At 35.7% G+C, this 20,618-nt stretch overlaps 2 protein-coding genes across 4 annotated transcripts in view; both read right to left on the reverse strand.

The window, feature by feature from the left end:
• Nucleotides 1-319: 319 nt before the first annotated feature.
• tcea1 (transcription elongation factor A (SII), 1) lies at nucleotides 320-13,090 on the reverse strand. 3 transcript variants are annotated; one of them, XM_041247566.1, is made up of 10 exons: nucleotides 12,869-13,090; nucleotides 11,953-12,015; nucleotides 10,615-10,720; nucleotides 8,427-8,541; nucleotides 5,628-5,773; nucleotides 4,943-4,999; nucleotides 3,187-3,341; nucleotides 2,012-2,158; nucleotides 1,451-1,522; nucleotides 320-501 (listed from the first exon to the last, which is right to left on the reverse strand). In XM_041247566.1, the coding sequence occupies exons 1-10, from the start codon at nucleotides 12,941-12,943 to the stop codon at nucleotides 493-495; spliced, it is 945 nt and encodes a 314-aa protein (XP_041103500.1). In that variant the 5' UTR covers nucleotides 12,944-13,090; the 3' UTR covers nucleotides 320-492. The 3 variants fall into 3 exon arrangements, with proteins under 3 accessions (XP_041103500.1, XP_041103499.1, XP_041103502.1); XM_041247565.1 differs by having other exon boundaries at nucleotides 5,628-5,776; nucleotides 12,869-13,086; XM_041247568.1 differs by having other exon boundaries at nucleotides 5,628-5,776; nucleotides 12,864-12,882.
• A 665-nt stretch (nucleotides 13,091-13,755) lies between these two features.
• The window catches only part of lypla1 (lysophospholipase 1), a 6,966-nt gene continuing 103 nt past the window's right edge, over nucleotides 13,756-20,618 (reverse strand). The window contains exons 1-10 of the mRNA XM_041247569.1: nucleotides 20,617-20,618; nucleotides 19,799-19,882; nucleotides 19,257-19,288; nucleotides 18,578-18,643; nucleotides 18,079-18,126; nucleotides 17,495-17,565; nucleotides 16,644-16,717; nucleotides 16,379-16,480; nucleotides 15,643-15,819; nucleotides 13,756-15,103 (exon numbers count right to left, since the gene is read on the reverse strand). The exon at nucleotides 20,617-20,618 is cut by the window's right edge and continues 103 nt beyond it. Coding sequence (XP_041103503.1) covers nucleotides 15,050-15,103; nucleotides 15,643-15,819; nucleotides 16,379-16,480; nucleotides 16,644-16,717; nucleotides 17,495-17,565; nucleotides 18,079-18,126; nucleotides 18,578-18,643; nucleotides 19,257-19,288; nucleotides 19,799-19,882; nucleotides 20,617-20,618 — 710 coding nt within the window. The 3' untranslated portion in view covers nucleotides 13,756-15,049. The remainder of the gene's footprint in view (nucleotides 15,104-15,642; nucleotides 15,820-16,378; nucleotides 16,481-16,643; nucleotides 16,718-17,494; nucleotides 17,566-18,078; nucleotides 18,127-18,577; nucleotides 18,644-19,256; nucleotides 19,289-19,798; nucleotides 19,883-20,616) is intronic.

Raw genomic sequence — 20,618 nt, forward strand, 5'->3', positions numbered from 1 at the left:
TGTGTCTGCTCTAGTTTACAGAGATGGGTGTCACACTTTATTTTAAGGGCCTTTTTTTAGTTTATTAACTGTTAACAAACATCGTTAATTTTTAGCTTAGAGTTAGGGTTAGGGTTAAAGTTAGTGTTAGGGTTAATAAAAACCTGATTTAATTTGCTAAACATTGCTACAGTAACAAATTGAACCGATTTGAAGCATATGATCGACTGGGTATTGATCATCTACAGGGCTCTGGTGTTTGATTGATCATTCAAAGGGTTCAGGTGTTTGCAGTTTTAGCTGGCCTAATATATTTTATTAACTAACAGTTAACAGAAAATAAATAATGTACATTAACATGTTTATTAGCTGTTTGTTAACAGTTATAAACAACAACAAAAAAACACCTTTAAAATATAGCGTGACCAACACAGGCATAAAATGAGTGTTCATGAAGTCCTGCTCCAGCTGTATTAGTCTGTCTCTTTGCCCATAGGGACAATGTTCCACTCTTCAACAGAACTAGGGAGAAGGGAAACAATGAAAACATTAAAAATCTAAACTAAAGTGGGCGGCACAAATAAAAAGTGCTGGATCGGCAGACAGGTTTGTAATTGAGTACTAATTACTGATGGAAAACTTGACACCATCAAACTCACATGACTAATACTGATCTAAACCAGGCTTCAGTGAGTGAAATTTAAGTTAATAAGCCCTCCGTGCCACAAACTGATTCAGTAACTCTTTAAAATATTTCTGCAATGTAATTAATTCTGCTACAGTATGTTTCTGTTTGCTTGTGAAAATCAAACAGTGAATGTGTGTGTGTGTGTATATATATATACAAACACACACACACTGCAGTGCAGAAGTCTTAGACAAACAGACTGATACACGATGGTGCGATTGACAGAGCATTGTGTTATGAGGAATCATACTGTCATAAAGAACTGTCGGTGTGTACCAGTGGCAAGCCTGTCGCATACCAGTAAAGGTACGCATATCACAGGTTGAAGACCACTGGTCTAGCCGGTCAAGTCGAGTGGCTCCACTACAACAGGTTGTGTGGAGACGTTCAATCCTGAAAATTGATTCCCGTAATATAGAGAACCAGGTAATCCAGATACCCGAGTACCCCATGTCGTCCCTAATATATATATATACATACATATATATACATATATATATATATATATATATATATATATATATATATATATATATATATATATATATATATATATATATATATATATACACACACACACACACACACATAACAGTTGCTCATGCAAATAAATCATATTACAAAAACGTATTGGGGTGATACAAAAGTGTTCCTTGCCATATTATATAAACCGCCCGTATCTACAACAGAAAATAAATTATTGACTGCCCTTTATAACAGCGAGTTATTTTTCTCTCCTTTGTAAAGTGCACAGACACACACACATAATCTGAACTGTCTTACCTTCCACCTATTTCCACATTCAATACAGAAAACAAATGTGGTCATAGGTTCATCAGAGCTACGGGTCTGAACCTGCAAAACACGCACCAGGGAATCAGTTAATTACATTAAAAACAACAGAGTGCTATAAACACCTTCATGTATCTAATTGGCACCCAATGTGACGTACATAACTTATACGCTAAACACTGTTAACATCAAGCTTCATCATAATTGCAAAAGCAGTCCTCCAGACATATGGAAACAAGATGGAAACTGACGGACAGGAGTACAATCTCTTCCACTCTATTGCAGTCACCAGGGATTTCATCCCGTGAGGGGAGAATGATGTTTTTTTCTTACTGCATCCTCTCATACTCTACTGAACAATCTTGAGATGTGAAAGACGTTACGTATTAGATATGACAGTGGTACGCCATTGTATCTGCACGATGCTTATATACACTTTTGTGAACAATTGGGAATTTCTACAAGAGATTTGTATAAATCAACCTCAACACCCCCCCCCCCCTCGCACTACTTACGGTCACTTGTTCTCATCTGTCTATAAAAAGCACATACCTGTGTATATGTACAATTCCTCTTCTTGCATTTCCCACAACAGAACATGTCAGACGGGGTGCCTCCTGTCTTTGCCAGCTGATGCTTTCGGATTGCTTCTTTGGTCAGGTTTTTTCTCATCTCCTTAAGTTCATCGCTGGCCATATCCTGCATGTAAGATTTGTTCAAATTAATTTTCTTCTTCATGAGGCATGTGCAAACTATCCCCCCCCCCCCCCCCCCCCCCCCCCCCCCCCCCCCCCCCAATGGGATGGTACTAAGACATCGATTCATCTAAGTATGCTAAACAGACACAAGCACCAAGGCCAACCCATATCGTAGATCTGTACTGAGGGCATATTGCAATTAGAAATGCAATATTCCAATAACTGTGGGCCAACTGCCAATTCACGTTTTAAACAACAGGGCCCAGGTTTAGCACCCTTGTTTGAAATAGTTACAGGATAGTAATGTGATTATATTACAAAATATTAACAAATATTTTAGCATTCTAAACTGAAGATAGACACTGCTTCTGCTTTAATGCGGAGGGAATAACTACACAAAACACACACCCTTAAACTTGCTTGGACACTGGTAGCAAAATACATAAACTGTGGTGAATATAAATATCACATTTAAAGCACAAAAATAGGACCCTCTCTGACATTTTACATATTTGTACAGACTGAAATGCATTAAAGACACTTACATGCTCTGGTCGATTTTCATAACCTTGCTTCTCAAATTACAATGATCTCAGTGCTGGCATTTAGATTTTCCACTATTTAGAGCAAATGAATAGACCCCACTGGCTGTATTTTAAGTGCTAACCCTTCAGACAACAAAAATGTAAGCTTGCTGTAGTTCAGACAGTGCAGGACAAACCCCCTACCTACTATAAATGGTTTAGTTTGAGAGTACTTACCTACCTGCTTTCTCTTGTCCAATGTCATTCATGCCTACCCTCTCCTGCCACAACCACTCCTAAGCATTATGTTGCTGTTTTGCTTGGAACTGGGTTCTTTTATGGGGGGGCTCAGGGAGGGGTGCTTTTATCCCTACAGTTATAAATCTGTTCAATAAACCTGCATACTTCAATTGTTGTCCTGCTGTTTGAACTTGTTTTTTCATGGAGAGCACCCCAGAAAACATGACCAAACCCAACTTTTGGATGGCAGACGTTTTCGCCTCACCTCTGCCGTCATCCTGGCCATTCTGTCTGGAGCAACATTTCCACAAAGGACATTCCTTCTAAGATTTGGGTTTTTAATATCCTTCAAATTTGCGATCCTACTCCGAACCCTGTTTTTGTACTTCATGTCAATATTTTTGAATTCCTGAAAGATACGTGCAAACTGGTCAAGGATCTTATTAGTTTACTTTGAATTAAATTCCTAGCCTTTTCTCAGATATCACCTTTCTCTGTTGTTACAAAAGAAAGCCTAGAAATGTCATATAAATAAAACAGTATACATCAAAAAATATGAATGACAAATTCAGTAGCTCAAGAAACATCCCAGCTTAATTTACTGGGCTGACAGAAAATTTAAAGTAGCTCACCAACTTAAAATAGTACTGAAAAAATATAGTTTTCTTGCTAGCAATATGGCAGTTTACAATGGTTACCAAATGTGAGAAACACCTTGGTGTTAACCATGATGATTTTACAGTGTAAAGAATAAGTTAAAGAAAGACGTATGTAATCAAAAAATGGGTTTGTTAGTGGTTGTTGCTAGCAAAATAATTCTTACCTGCCATGCATTTTTATTAATTATATAAGTTTCATACATTCAGTTCTAGCAAACACATATTTTCATTTTAGAACACTGCATCTAGTACAATAGTCTCCACGTACAGGAACACCTCCTAAGAGAACACTTCGTCTAAGAGAACACCCTTGTGGTGAAACAGATTTTTTCCAAATTGTAAATGCTCTGCATAAAGGAACAGAACTTTGCTTAAAATAACACCTTTTTGTCACAGATAACGATTCGTTCACAACAGATACAGTATGGTTTTGTAACCTGATAACTCATCATAAGTCAAACTTACATTCAAATGGTTTATTCAATCTTTCCAGAACTGCAGTCATTGCCTTGGTTTGTGTTCTGATTTCCACGAATGCACCTCATCACTACAAAATGGCATGCAAACAAACAGCAAAATTGCTACAAAAAGTTGGAAATTGTTTGAGCTCCTGAAAAAAACTTTGATCAGAAACAAGTCATTGAACAATTTGGCGTTTTCTGTTCTGGTGAGTTGCTTCAACATTCTGTTAAATAATTTTGTGCATATCTTGAATATTGCTCCAGTACAGTTATTCATAATTAATCTAGAGTGCATGTTTAAACGTGTGTAGGGGTGTTGTGTTAATTTAGTTTCACAATTAATTTATTATTGTTAGTTTGTATGTTACTTTATTGTTATAGTTTATTAACATACACTTGCCCAATGCTTTTCTCTTAATTACCCTGTTCATATGTTGAGGCACATATGTCATGACAGGTAAGACACATTTATTTATTCAATGATTCATATTGTGTAAGGTGGTCAACTCAGTCTTAAAGAACATTTTGGCGAAGACAACATTTTACTTGCTTCCCGAAGGGTGTTCTCTTAGTCGGAGACTACTGTACTTCACTAGGTTAAAGAAAAATCTGTTAATGCTTTACTGTCTAGCTCATTTTCACCCAAACTGTGTCTTTGTGGCCAAAGCTGACTGGGAAGGCGGCCCAGAAGTGCATGTCAATCTCAAAAGCATGTCTTGCAAACAGATTTATTTAACCTAGCATATTCTTACATCTCATGTTACAAAACAAAAAATACATGTTTGCTGAAACTTTAAGAAACTGTTTTAGGTATACGTAAAGGATGTGAGAAATGTTTACATAAATTTGGCAATCTCTGCTTTGAAGCCTTCAATCAAAGTGCTTCAGACAGAAAGGATATAGTCCTCAATTTGGGCTCCAAGTTCATCACAATCAGCACCAATAGCAATATAGTCATCTGGAAATAATCAAGATATGAATTAGAACACAAGGAACAAAACACAAGCAGAACAGTACCGTTGAATACACAGGAAGCACAACTTGTGTGTTCTACTTGTATTTAGGGATTGCAAGTTAAGCGGATTTTGACAAATAATATACACACACACACGCTTTTTTCTTTTCATTAACATCCTAACAACTTTTTACACTTATAAATTTAAAGTCTGGGTTTCAAAGCTCTTTTCAAAATGCCTGCTCTAGTGCACGGATAGTGTAAGAATTATTGCCACATTGTCAAACGGGTAACACAGTAATAACGATCCATGATGTGGTATGGAACAGAAAAGCCAGAGCTTTTTTTTTTCTTTTAAAATCATTCATCCTGCAGTGATTTAGAGGACAGATCTCAAACCCCAGTGCATTAGCGCTGACATTTTGAAAAGTGCTTTGAAAAAGACTTTAAAGTTATGAGTGTAAAAAGTTGTCAGGGTGCTAACAATGAAAATAAAGTACAGGTACGTTATTTAAACAGTTGTAGAAACACGTGGGGATGTGCATGCTATATTTTTCTGAACCCCGCTACTTACTCTTTAAACACCCAAGACCTCCATGTTCAAAAATGTATAATCAACAAATAAACGTACCCCCTGCTTGTAGAGCACTGGATAACATTTCCCTGCACTTAATCCTCACAGAGTCAGATGTGCTTGGGGCTCGAGGGAAAGTTGTAATCAGAGAATTTACAGGAACATCACCAGCTTCGTCTTTACTGCTAGAGTTACTGCTTGAGCTGCTGAGAAGATTAGAATACAACATGCTTTAACAATCACAAAGAAACAGGCACATAAATACTCACTGTGTTGCAAGCAATTCATGATCATATCTTTTATAATTTGACTACAGCCTCACATTTCTTCTGTCAGGTGTTTTTTTCTTTTCCATCCTCCAGGTGGGGAAACAGGATTTGCTAGAGGGATGTGTGTCCAAGAAATAATTTTATTAAAAAGTTGATTATCAAAATAGGGCTGAAATATTATGACTACTGTGGGCAGACACTAGAATGCATTCAACATAACTGCAAGCAATTTAAATAGTTTGAGAGATATGTAACATCAGTTAATGTTCTCTGGAATGTGCCAGACGGTTAATATATATATATATATATATATATATATATATATATATATATATATATATATATATATATATATAATAAAAAACACACACTAGGGGTGCACCAAATCCATGATTCGGTTTCGAATTCGGCCAAAATACCTACTTTTTGAGCAGGATTAGGATTCGGACGAATATTTAAGATACGAATCCTATATCTGCCCAAATGCACATCCATTTTAATCACCCCTCCAATCTGTGCAGTTCTTATTTAAATAAAAGAAACGAATCCAGTATTTAATGTAACTTTTATTTAATAACAAGAACACGTTTGATGAATTCTGTCACACCTCTCAACTCCCTAAATTACTGACGAAGCATGCACTAAACTTGTCACGTAGCTGCTGAATGCAAACCTTCCTCCAGTATGCAACAGCACATTCACATCACACTTTAGTTTTCATGAAGTAAAGTTATGCAGTAAACCTATAATATATAGTAACGGCAAACTGTTGTAGACTTTTGTGCTTTGTTGGTCAACGTGTTATATTTATATATTAAAAAAGAAAAATCTGCACAGAAATATATATTTTTTGTAACTTTACAACTGTCAGATGTGCAAGGCGTTGTTGAATAATATGCTTTATAAATAAAATTTAAAACTATTTCGTAGCCTATTTGATATGTGTTACACACATGTTGAATTTAAATCAACGTGGGTTTTATTTTGCAGGGAGATTCAGGTCACATCACGGTAATTTTTCCTCATAGCTCTCAGATCAGGTGACACAGGTTGAAACATCATTAAAGAAAATAGTGGGTTATTATGGCAAAGATGCAGCTCTCCTTTCTTATAAAGGTAAAACCCAATAAAATCAAACACACAAAGTCAAAGTTTTTTTTTTTTTTTAAATAAATAAAAACCTTCAACAAAAAAATAGAAAAATCAGGGCAGACAATGTAGAAGAGGGCGAGGAAGTGGAGGGTGTGGAGCACCATCGCGTACAGGGTTCTCCTCGACGCAGATCCAAGGGGGTTCGAGGAGGACTATGAGATCCTGCTCAGGCTGTTCTCGAGGGGAGGCCGAGGGGGGGTCCCGCACCTTGGGTTCGATCAGCAGGACAGGAGAGTCATGGGTAGGGAGCGTGTACAGTGTCCGAACAGAGGGTAGCCCTGATTCACTCCTCTCCTAAACGCGAGGGGCGTGGTCAGGGACCAGTTAATAGTACGTGCAGAAAAAAAAATGTATTAAAGTGCAGTTAATTTCACGTCCTGTTGTGTATATATATATATATATATATCTAGGCATATATATATATATATATATATATATATATCTCATATATCTTATAGTCTAATATATAAAAAAGCCTGTATATATGTTTTGTTATGGTTTTGCATTTAAATGGTTTAAAAAAAACAAACAAATTTAAAGGTATTCAGAAGACTCCAAATGGATGACATTAAAGAAAAATAAATAAATAAAAACTACACACCCCAACACGAACATTGTTTTGACCCACGGTCTGCACTATTACATCAGCGATGTGTATTCAGCACAAGCCGTAGATTACAAAAACGATTAATTAAACTTACGCTAGGTAGTTGTTATCTTAGTGTGTTTTTATTCTCTATTAATTAAATTAGATTAATTGAAAAAGGGAAGAGAGAACCAGATCATCGTTATTTTTTTTTTTTTGTTTTGTTTTGGTTTAATATAGCAGGGCAATGTTCCGATTTAAGTAGGCTTACAATATTTTTTTTCATTAAAAAGCTGTCATTCTTGTTTGTTGAAATTAATTAGATTTCAGATTTTGTTGTGTCCTCCTCACTTAATCAAACCAAGTTGTATAAGATGTTGCTTGTATCGTTCATGGTGTTTTTCAAATCAAGTAAGCTTATTTGTGTACAAATAACGAAAAAAGAATATGACTGCACGTCCAGTGGTTCCATTCGGTAATAAAAACACTTCACTAAAAGGATTAACTGTAGATTGTGCGCATCCCTTGTTAGTAGCTGCCAGTCTGATTTTCATTCAACAGTTTCCTTCAGTTTTCTTGACAGTTTTTGTAGATTCGTATTCGACCGAATCTTTTGAGATGGATTTGGTATTCGGCTGAATCCCAAGAAGTTGGATTCGGTGCATCCCTAATATTTTATTTATTATATATATATTAGTGCTGGGACGAACATCGGATTTTCATGTTCTGATATCAGCTCATAATTTAAATATTTGTTTGTTTTATATATATATATATATATATATATATACACACACACACACACACACACACACACACACCACATATATATCATGGTTTAAGAAAGACCTTTCTTCTCTTGGTTCAGGACTGTTCAGTGAAGATGATGAAGCAGGTGCAGGGACTGGTAATGATGCAGGCGCCTTCTTCTCTTCTGGTGGCTTTTCTGCACCTCCTGGTTCATCTTCCCAAAATAAATCAGAACAAAAGAAATAAAGCTCTTGTAAAACAAAGGCTCTGTTTTGAAGTGCAGAGGCTGCATTTTTTTTTACACAAATAAAACAATAGGTAATATGATATAAATCTGCCAAGAAACAAATTAATTGGAAGGATATTTTGTTATAATTTTCACTGGAAAATTTCCCTTTACTCGTTTTAAAATAAGGGACCATATTGTAGACCTAACACAAATCATACATTCCTCCTGCCTAAAACGTTTAAATTTTACAAACCCTGTGAAACCAACAATTCGAACTTTATCTAAAACATACACCACAGCCAATAATGTATCTACACTGCTCAGCAAAAGTCTTAGACATGTTGCATTTTTCTACTCTGATGCATTATGAGCATCAACAATTTACTCAAAGCCTCCACTAGTGTTTGCTACTATTATAACAACGTTGACTTGCATAAAGAAGGAAAAACACTGAGTGAAATAGCGTGCATCACTTAATTTTCAATGTGTGGTATCCAACAAGTACAGAGAAACACCATCTGTAATTGACAAACTCAGAACTGGAGGACCCAAAAAGCTGTCTAACAAGGATGAGCAATACTTGAAGATATATCCTTAAGGAATAGAAAGAAGACAGGCATTGAATTGATAACAGAACTGTCCATCCATCAACAATCCAAAGCACCTCTGACCACTGTTCCATAGTCCAATTTCTAAATGCAAAGCGTTATGTTTGGCGCAAACCCAACACAGCGCATCACCCAAAGAACACCATCCCTACTGTGAAGCATGGTGGTGGCAGCATCATGTTATGAGGATGTTTCTCATCGGCAGGGACTGTGGTATTTGTCAGGATGGAAGGGAAAACGAACGGAGCAAAGTACAGAGAAGTCCCTGAGGAAAACCTGCTGCCCTCTGCAAGAAAGCTGAAACTGGGACAGAAGATTACCTTTCAGCATGACAGTGACCCAAAGCGCACAGCCAAAGCAACACTGGAGTGGCTAATTAACAAAAAGGTAATGTCCTTGAGTGGCCCAGTCAGAGCCCCGTCCTAAATCCAATCTAACATTTGTGGCACGACCTGAAGATTGCTTGGAATTAAGGCTCAGGCTATTTGAATATGAATGGAATGAAAAAAACTAAACAAGATTTATACTGTATAGAGAGCAAGTAGTTGAAGCTGCATCTGAACAAAATAAATATATGCTGTAGATACAAAAGTATCCTGCTTTCATAACAATACATCAAAAGCAGTATTTACAACTAAAGCTTTTGACACATTTTTAGCCTCTCCTTGAGCAGTATATTGTATGAAAACTATTAAAACAAATTAAACATTGAATGTATTGGAGCTCTCTTCCGTTGAGCTTTGTATGACGTCCTGTCGTTGACTCGCTCTTCTCTACAGTCACACATAGCAGGTGCTTTCACAGAGATCATTCAGCGCAGACTCTGTGCAGTATCTAACCAGTTTAGCCAATGGGAGCGTTCACGGAGATAATTCTTAGAAGACCTTTGGCTAAATTGGTCAGATTCTGCACAGAATCTGCGCTGAATGATCTGAACCATTAAAATGTTCAATACAAAAACAAATGCCTGTTACAAGCTTACAGGGCCTAAAAAAAAAAAACAATTCCTAAACATGGATTGTAGCGCAACAGGAAAGTGTAATCAATCAGACTGAGGAGTCTATCATCTGATCCAAAACCACCAAACTCCACGTCTTCGTCATTTGAACCTTCACCATTGGCGATGCAAACAATCGTCTGAATCATTAATGCACAGAGCAACTACTACTAGGCAGTTTATCTATTCGCGTGAGCCGTGACATTTCCCGAGGCATTACCTGTGCATGGTTATTAAAAACCAGGAATTAATGGTGAAAATGTTCAAACCGGGGCATTGACTCTGCAGAATCTGGCATGTGTATGACAAGTACCAAAACAATAGTATTACTTCATAATGTTGGGTAATTCCAGTAATGAATGGACCTTTAAATAAAACTCCGTTTTGCATTTGGTTTGTAACTCCTTATGGACAAATGCTTACCCCACCACAATCTATGTTTCTTTCCGTTACCTAATAGTTTCTTCCAAGATTTGATGAGTGACTTTGCCAGCGATGTAACCTCCTCATCTGTGCTTTGCTTGCGAATGGCATTCACTGACATTCCTATCCTTGTAGACTATAACAGAACAAAAAGAAAAAAAAAAAAACACGTTAGAGTGTTACTAAATCTACAGCCGGGGCCTACGACGAGGTTAAGTTTGCAATTTCTGACTCTAAACATCCTAATAAACAAGGCAGAATATATTTAAGATGTTTCCCAGCAATGAAAAACAACATATAGTCTTAAAAGCTGTACAAATTGTTACAATAGGCTTTTTTTTATCCTTTAATCCAGATTTAAAATTACATTTATTTAAAATGTAAATCCTGCTTGGCAGAGGCCTGGTTAATTGCTTCCCTGCTATGTTGCCATGGAGATGCACTTGAGTTCCTTTGTTCCAGTGAAGCTTAGAAAGGTTATGCATCTATGAATCTCTCTTAGAATGTATCATAAACATTGCTAAGACGTGCTTACTTAAAATGAGTTATCCAACTTGGTTTGTTTCAATGCAAAGACATTGTGTTCCGGTACAGCTTTGGAATCATTTCCAGTTCCTTTTTCAAATTAATTCTCAGTTCCATTTCCCATTACTTCAAGGTCTTGGAATTTGAATTGATTAAAAGGGAACAGGGATTTATTTAAATAAGGAATTTCAAATGGAATAGGAAAAAAAGGAATTGACCCCAACCTTGTTCCTGCATGACTCACCACACACACAGCTGCACTTTTACCAGGTGAGGCACCCAGGGACCCACAAAACAATGTATTTATTTTTAAAAACCTGTCTTAAACCTTCTACAGTTGCCACTTAATGGCAACGGTACCAGATACTTTGCATGAGAAACAGTTTGCATGCTACTGACCAGTAATCTTCCTGTCACCAAGGAACACGAAACAGTCCCTTCAAGCTGTGTTACTAACCTCCAATTTTATTTAATTCCATTAAACCCCTGTTGAACCTAAAGTGAATTTGTCAGTACAGAAAGTCTACAACACGGTGCTTTCATACAACCAGAAGCAGAAATGCTCCACACATTAATTTATAACAAAAATACTTCTCATGGGTTCACACAAGTCCTCTGAAGAACCAAAATCCAGCCTTACAAAGGATAACTCAATGTCCAAACCTTTTATTCCTCCTTTAAGAACCAGACATTTATAATAAATTCTAACCCCATGTATTAACCTTGCCAACTCATGTGTTTATCTGGGGATAAGCAGGATATTCCCCTGTCCTCCTCCCTTGGTTCTTTATAAAACGTTGTGTAGCACTATTATAAGAAAAAAAAAAAAAACCTTTAATTTACCTGTAACAATTCCAGCGTCATTGGTATGTTCTTCAACTCCTTCAGCAGATCCAAGGCTTCAGACTGTAACAAAGAAACACAAAAAAAGTGTCTCCAAATTCAAGATCTAGATTGAGGGGGTTATTTTTACAGCTTGGCAACTCACATTGAGTAAATCTTTGCTAACAAAAGTTCTGGAATTAAAAAAAGCAAAACACTTTGGGCACAATTACTAAGTCATTATAATAATATAAATTAAGTTGAATAACAAAAATAAATGACTTATTTGTATTTTAGCAGTGAGTAAATTTACTCAAATGTCACATATCAGATTTGAAATTAACCCTTTGAGCACATTTACTGTTGTTTAATCAAATGTGTTTCATTGAAACATGTTTTAGAGGCATAACATTTTTACTCCCACACATATTTCATTACCAGTTTTTGAAATCATGCTAAATAACAACAGTACTAATAAATGCATTTTTAAATTGAAATAATAAACGTGTGTACTTTAAATTGTTATGTTGATTATAGTATTCCAATATTATTATTTTTTGTGCGAAAGTTACCTTGGGTTTTAACAGATCTGCTTTATTGACTGGACACGCATTGTGTGTCCACGGTTGTATCTAGTTGAATGTATTAACACTGACTGTACACAGCTGAACAGGAATGCGGTTATTTGTGTAATTTAAAAGGAACAACACGTCCAACACGAAAACCACCAACCAACTGGGAGGTAACTCTATATGCTTGAAAAGGGTACATTATTTTAAATAAACATGTATTTCTATATGTTTACGTGCAGGTCTCTTATTCACTTGTGTTCACCAACAATAATTCGCCTATTAAGTATAACAGCGCCGTAAAAAAGGACACCTACCAACAACATTTCATACCCTCTATTCAAAATACTGCAACAAACAGACCTCACCCCATTTTTTTTCTGAGCCATTTTGTCCATCTTTTTAGCGATTCTTATGATCTCGTCTTCCTCCCTTTTCCCCATGGTCTGGATATTTAATTGCTGTCAAAAAATGTAAAACAAATTTAAAAAGTACAATGTAAGCACTCGGTGACAAAATACTGTTAATGGCGGGCTCCAGACATCAAAAGCCAACACCACAGACAAGACTAATCACTAAGGAGAAAAAGGGACGGGAGATACAATCGATGTGTGCACTGTTTGTTATGCCTGACATACCAAGAAACCTGGAGGAGCGTATGTACACGTGTATAAAACATTTCGTTCTGATTGCAGTATATCATAACGTGACGCATTTGTTCTCAAATTCTAGTCATATTAATTAACTTGTTTGCATCAGTCATCTTGCATTTTTATTTAAACGCAATTAAAATTGGGAGTTCATATCAGATCGAAAGAATTGTAAACATGAATATGTTCGCCAGAGTATAGCAATGTGTCAGTGAAATAGATTTTAATATAACTTCTTTGAGTGAATCATAGAATAGGGCAGTTAGAAAGATGTTGCAGTGAAATGGCTGTTCACTGGACACCGCTTGAAATTAAACTTTATTGTGAGACTATGAGACTAGAGCTGTGTGTTTTCAGATTCCAAGTCTGAGTATGATGACATGACAGGTGAAAGGAAATATCCTGACCTAACAGGTAGAAACCATAGTGACAGCAGCATCAGCACTTGAAGCAATCAGTAGCTTATTTAAACATACTGAAAAAGTAAAAAGTAAAAGTACACTTCAAGATGCTGGTTGATTCCTCTTCATTAGTGTGAAAGGGTTCCACAAAAGACTTTGAGTTGTACCACTTTTATCGTGCACGTCATAAAAAATAAATTCAGTTGGTGACAACATAGTGCTTTATGGGATGAGAATGTACCATTCTGGCTTGCTAAAAGTCATACATAGCCAATTTTAACAGTAAAGAACTATCACTAACAACTTCAGAAAATTCACCTTTGCAATTTAAAATAGGACCAGGTATGTTTTCCCCCTTATAATGACTGTTGCTTTCAGGCATTATTTTTTGTTATTTGTCAGTTACATGGGTACTTAAAACATTAGAAAAAATGTGTTTCCCAAAAACAGTATTTTACAGTGGAGGCTGTCTATCTCTGAAAGTATTCACTCAGTGTCTCACCACAGGAGAACTAGGTTTAAATCTTGTACAGATTACACATTGCATGTGTTTGGTTCATGGCATTCAGCTCAAGATTAAGGTGTGCTTGAGCCTAGAGGATGTATGAGATACAACATTTGTTCAATGTATTATTTATTACTGATATAGTTCATACACCCACTAACAAAAATGTTGCAAGGTGACAAGTGAATGGTTACCCTCTGGTGTACCAAAAGTACTTGGAGATTATACATGACTGTGAAAGCTCTTGAATTTTTCAGTTTTAAAGGATGTGAAGACCAAAACAGAAAATAATTTGTTGCAGAATACTGTGGATTATTTATAGAGTAAAGGGGTGATACCTATATCATTATTTTGTGCATATTATCATCAGAAATATGCAGAAGCCTATTTGTATTCATTTAATTGTACATTTTATGTATTTTTTTTTGTTTGTTCCCTTAAAAAAAAAAAAAAAAAAAAAAGTTTAAATGACTTTAGAGGTCAACATTTTTCATTTGAACACAACATTTCCAATGTTAATAGTAACAGAAGTAATGGAAATACTTAAGCAAAATGTCACTGTTCTCTGGTTACATTTTCTGTTCCATAGGTTCATCACGCTGAAAATGCACAGATATACATGTTACAAATAACTCATTATACAGCTTGTGATCAAAATATAAAATGTTTACCCAGAACAACAACAAAAAATAAAGGTACCGTATATTTTAACACCAGCAGTTAAACAAATGTCATGACACACAAACCACCTAAATATGTTCTCTGTAATACTTGCAGAAAATACTGTAGTGTAAAGACCATAAAGTAACCATTTTCACAGCCTAACCACATATTCTGTGTGCTACAGGCAAAATGTGGTCACTGTACATAAAAACAAGGTGTCTCTAGAGTATTGCTGTGTTGGGGTGAGAGCTGGGGCACAGGTAAGTGGAAGAATTCAGAGTCAGTCCATTGTTGGTGCTGGTGCATTATCAAAAGGCTTCTGCTGTGTCATTAATTGATTGGAGGTAGTTGCTTTTCAATGAACTGCTTAATATCCATAATTTCCTGTTGAGGAAAAATAACACAACAGTAAGTCCAAACCAGAGTAAGTAGATACAGAGGGTGCTCAATCACATAATCAGCATAACAAAATAGAAGTTTGGTGAATATTGGTGCAAAATCAAGCCAGTTATGTTCAGTGTAAAATGTGTCACACTAGATGCACTTAATAGTACTTTATACACTGATTCTATCCATGTAACACTTTAAAATATAGATGGATTTTGGAAACAACAATCAAATGGCCCTTAACTAGCATCCCTGGCTCTTTTTCCTTCAGCAAGAAGGCTGTTCTGTGTATTGACTGTCAATAAACAATAATGTTTAAGGTTTACTATGTAACTTCTGACCGCTCTCTACAGTGCGTATCAGGAACATGCATTCTAATGATATGATGACACAGCACTTTTGGACTGCTTATGGTGAGACAGTGAATAAGTGTACATAATCAATGGGTCATTTCATCACTTACTATGCAGACTTAAGCAGAAATATGGGCATTAATCATTAAAACTACTTTAGAGTTTGCACATTAAGCTACTGACCTGAGGGCAGGAACTGTGTGGCATTCTTGGATATGTCTTAAAGTTGATATTAGCTGGAGGGACAATACTTTTTAACTTCTCAACAGTAAGACACCCAAACACCAAAGGTACCAGAGGGTCAGCCTCCCCATGGCACTGCAAGATGCTGATTTCCTTGTTCACACTATTGGCTGCTGCCTACAAGAAAAACAAGTCCTGCGATGAAGAATATACTGCAGTAAATCAATATATTTAATATATTTAAGTAATACATATGGAGTATGGAGGAATACAATGAAACAGCATTAAAAAATAGTTCAAGGACTGTTTGGCTTCAGCCTACAAGCAAATACTGGTTCAGTTTGTATCCTTATATATATATATATATATATATATATATATATATATATATATATATATATATATATATATATATTATAATATATAAATATGTTATGCAGAACTATCAGCTGTATACTACCTTTGAAACAGTGTTTTGTGAATTTCACTCTAAGTAAATACACATTATGGTAAGTAGATTTCCATTAACTATTTTCTGTGACACAAAAAAAGAGCAGTGGAACTACTTGCTATTCATAAATGGGTTTGCTGCTTTATTTCTTTAATGACAGCATTAATAAAGAGACGGTACCATAACAATAAATACATAATTCATAAAAGCTAAAGATTGCTGTTTATTGTCTAAATTAACGTATAAATGAAGGTTCTCAGAAGCTGTGTTAGAAAGGTATAGTACCTGCGGAAAAGAGCTACGCAGTGGAAGCCAGCAGCTTAGTGCTATCACACCTGCCAGTCTCTGTTGAGAAGTCAAGGCTGTGTACAGAGACAATGCACCTCCCTGTTCAAAGATAAAAGAAACACAATTTCACTCTCATACTGGAAGACCACTTCTATTTGTTTTTAATACATTGCTCACAATCATTAAACCAACCCACACTGAGCCTCCCCAGGTGCTTTTAAACGCATGCTCTTTATCAATTGCATTTTAAAATCATTTTTACCTGTGAAAATCCTCCCAAAACAATTCTGTGTGAAGGAATTCCGTTCTTTACTTCTTGGTCTATGAGTGCCTTTACTGAAAAAAAACAAAACAAAAAATAACAAAAGCTAAATGGTTGTGAAAGAACTGTATATCAATTTATTATTATTTTTTCATCAATTTTACAACCATTTTTGCACCTGAACCCCTGGGGACCTTTTCACAGAGGACTATTATATCATATCAAGGTGCCAATGATCATATCATTTTTGCCATATCACCAAATGTAATCTCCTGCACCTAATACAAAAACAACGAGGGTCGACAGGAAAATTATTATTGAATAAAACAATACCTTTGTCCTGCACTTATTTGAGTACAGTACATTAAACTGAACAAACAGCAGCATTTATCCTGCCCCATACCATTTAAAAAGGATTTTCCGGTTCATCATTATAATCATCAATATTTTTCAACCAAATCATTGTCTAAGGTACTGTAGTAGTGAAGATCTTATTATTATAATTTTTTTTTTTTTTTTGTATTACAGAATGATGAAGTGGAAGTTAATGTGCCAGGCCTGGGTCCAGTGATTGATAGACGCAAGTAAAATACCCTGGCAGTGGGAAAGCGCTCACACATCAAAATGACGGGTCTTCCTTGAAACGCCATCTGATCGCAACATGACAGCTCTGTGCAAGCTGTGGTGTATCGCTGGTAAGGTCACAAATTAACAACTGGTGATTCATGGTTGACTTAGTTCTAACGTATCGTTCCAGCAAACACCTGAAACAAACCTGTGCTATAATGTATCCGCTTGTTGTTTTAGTCCTGACCGAGTAAAAGATATTCTTCACTTCCAGAGCTACTTACTGTTTTCTGCTGCCTGTTTGATTCCAGAATCATCTTCTTCTGCATCTGGACTAAGTCCAATGATATCAAACCTGTACAAAATATAAGAAAATGGCTCTAGTCTTTTGGGGTAATAACATGTGTATTTGCTATATTTTTATTTTTTATTGTTACTTTAATGTGATTGCTTTCTGTTGTGAATTAATGCTGCATCTGATTCAATACTGATAGATTAATCAGACCTACATGTAGATAATACTGCTTAAGCCTAACGCAGTATGCATGTGCGTATTGATAACCCTGTCCTTGTTTACAGTGCAGAAGATTTGTGTCTCAAAATACAGTCAAATCAGTAAATCAAATTAAACAATGTATACAGTGCTCCTTTTACAGAGGTATCACCACACAAACCAAGTATACACATTTGTATCTTGATGAGTGTGTAATTAAGCAGTCTGCTGTCACCAAAACTTAAATAGTCTCCTTGGTTATATTCATACACAACTGGCAATACACTCTAAGTTTGTCCAATTGCATTATTATTTATTTTTTAATAACATGCATTTAAATTATAAAACTGAATTCAAAAGCCAGGTGCTACTTACCAAGAAGGCATGGCCATGTTCATGTTTAAAGTAACAGGCATTATTGGCCTAAAATGAAAATCAAAACACGTTTTGAAGAACAGAGTATAATCCTTCAATACAACAGACAATTCTGTAAAGTGCTTCTTTAAAATCTGTACATGTTAACTTCATTTTATAACATTGTGAACTTGAGGCAAACCCTATCTACAGTGTAGTATACATATTATAAAAAATGTTTGTAATGAAATATAAGTCTGAGATCCACTTCATAAGTATAAACCTGATTAATATTGTATTAGATCATTACCTACAGAGAGGGTCTTACATAAATGGGACAGTTATGCTTGAGTGCTTCAGTATTGCTTCATTCTTAACTAAAAATTACAAAATTAGATAACAACTTGTTTGCACATTTGGTGAATCAATTAGTAGCATATTAGGTTAGACCTTAATGTACTGAAAGAGAGAAATCCTGTACCAGCTGTTTTTCTCAAATAAAAAAAAAGGACATACTTACGCATGAGGACAGATATATTTCACATGAGGTGTCCGGATCCCTGCAAACATCTCTGCCCAGCTATGTCTGTGCACAGAAAAAACATTAAATAAAAACAAAACTCAGTACCAGTAAGTTTGTATTTCTCAAGAAAATAATAAAGTATATATTTGATGTATTTAAAATAGTCAAGTAATTTTTCCACGAGTAACGACAAAAAGGGTATGGCATATAATTCTTCTGCTTTATGAAACGATGTTTAGGAATTCAAATGTTATGAGTTGTTTTAAAGTACCCATGAGGAAATACTACAGGAGTTCAAGTATAAAGGGTAGAACTACCACAGAACCAGACCGTGTTTTCAGGTTTGAATACTTACATATTATACAATTTAAAAGTGGTAGATTTATCGTCAATGCTGCTTATTTAAAAAAAAAAAAACTGTTCCTGAACCCGAAGGCAATTTAACTATTTAACTAACTTTTAACATATGACATTTTCTTGTACTGAAAACACTGATGAAAACGTTGGTCGCTACGGTCAAGACGTTGAGGGAGGAGCAAATTGAACAGTTATCCACCATGTCTCACTATCATGACATGGGCAATATCTAATTTTCTGTTACAGGGGTTAGAGAAATGCTTATTTTAAGAGCTTAATATGATCAAAATGTGTTTTTTTTATAATGGCCAATACATACCCAGTGTCCCCAAGTCCGTGCAGGAATATAACCTTTAATGTAAAACAAGGTTGAATTAAAACCGGTATTTAAAGTAATTTTAAATGAAATGCTTTAACATTGGTTATAAAATCATGATAAAGTACCCAAATATGTGTAAATGGTTACACAGTGAGACAGGTCTTCTTTAAATGGGTGCAAACACGTAACAGCTAAGCTACCTGATCTGCTCTATAATTTAGCAAGGACACAACAACATAACGTGACACTACATTAGTCTAATCTCTGCTATTTGTGTCAGTCAGGATATTATTAACAGGATACCACACATATTGTTTTAACTTAGATAGCCACATTTTGTTGTAACAAGCGCTGATGGGGAAACATTGGTAATTATCCCATACACTGCCTAGTTTATTTATTTAAAAACAAAACAAAAAACAAAACAAAAACAAAAAAACAGCATTTAATCTAAAACGTCATAATCAATGCACCAATACAGAATACTACAATAATGAATTGTAACCTAGACCAGTTTTTTTAAATGCACCAACACAACTTACCGCAGCAGTGGCTTTCCGAGCAGCGGGGACTATGGCAGGAAGCGGCGCTGACATGTTATTACCACACATACACCGAACAGACAACTGACATTCAACAAGACAATAAATCAATGTTTTTCTATGGAAGGTTAAAACAATAACGCTGACTCAAAACGTGGTCAGGGATTCTGCAGGCTATTTAACACAATACTAGTGCAATTGTAAATTATACAACAAAAGGATAATAAGATTATAGGCCAAAGATCAACGTATATCTATGCTAAGTCACTGAATTTAAACACCAATGCCTGTCTGTCCTTCCTTCTAATGTATTGTGAAGTTTCCAGGGGCGGACGAGGTAAACAACCAATCTCATCATCTGGATCTCGCACTGGCACAAATTAGGGAAATCCCGCCTCTGCTCTATTCTGATTTATAGCCCACCTCCACGTCGCTGCTGAAGGGATGTCTGCTTTTCTGATTCAGATCGTTGTCAAACAAGCCCCTGTGTGCAGTTTTGTAGATACTACGCATTGTTTGACCGTGATATGAATGACGTTTAAAAAGAATTGGACTAAAGTGTGTTTCCCATTTCAACCTCTTCTCCATGTTGATTAAATCTTAACCTTTTTGTTTTTGCCCTTTGTTTGCCATTTTAGACAATAGGTTACAGGCGAATTTAAAATCACCTTTTCATAGTAAAGGACAACGTATGAGTAATACATTTTACTATCACAGACCTACAGAATTCGATGATTTCTAATTCCTACTTTAGATTTACGCTGCTATCGGGTTCACTTATTTTTTCACCTGTCAGTACCAAATTTGAGGCGCATTACCT

Source organism: Polyodon spathula, chromosome 4 (genome assembly GCF_017654505.1).
Source record: "Polyodon spathula isolate WHYD16114869_AA chromosome 4, ASM1765450v1, whole genome shotgun sequence".
NCBI lineage: Eukaryota > Metazoa > Chordata > Actinopteri > Acipenseriformes > Polyodontidae > Polyodon > Polyodon spathula.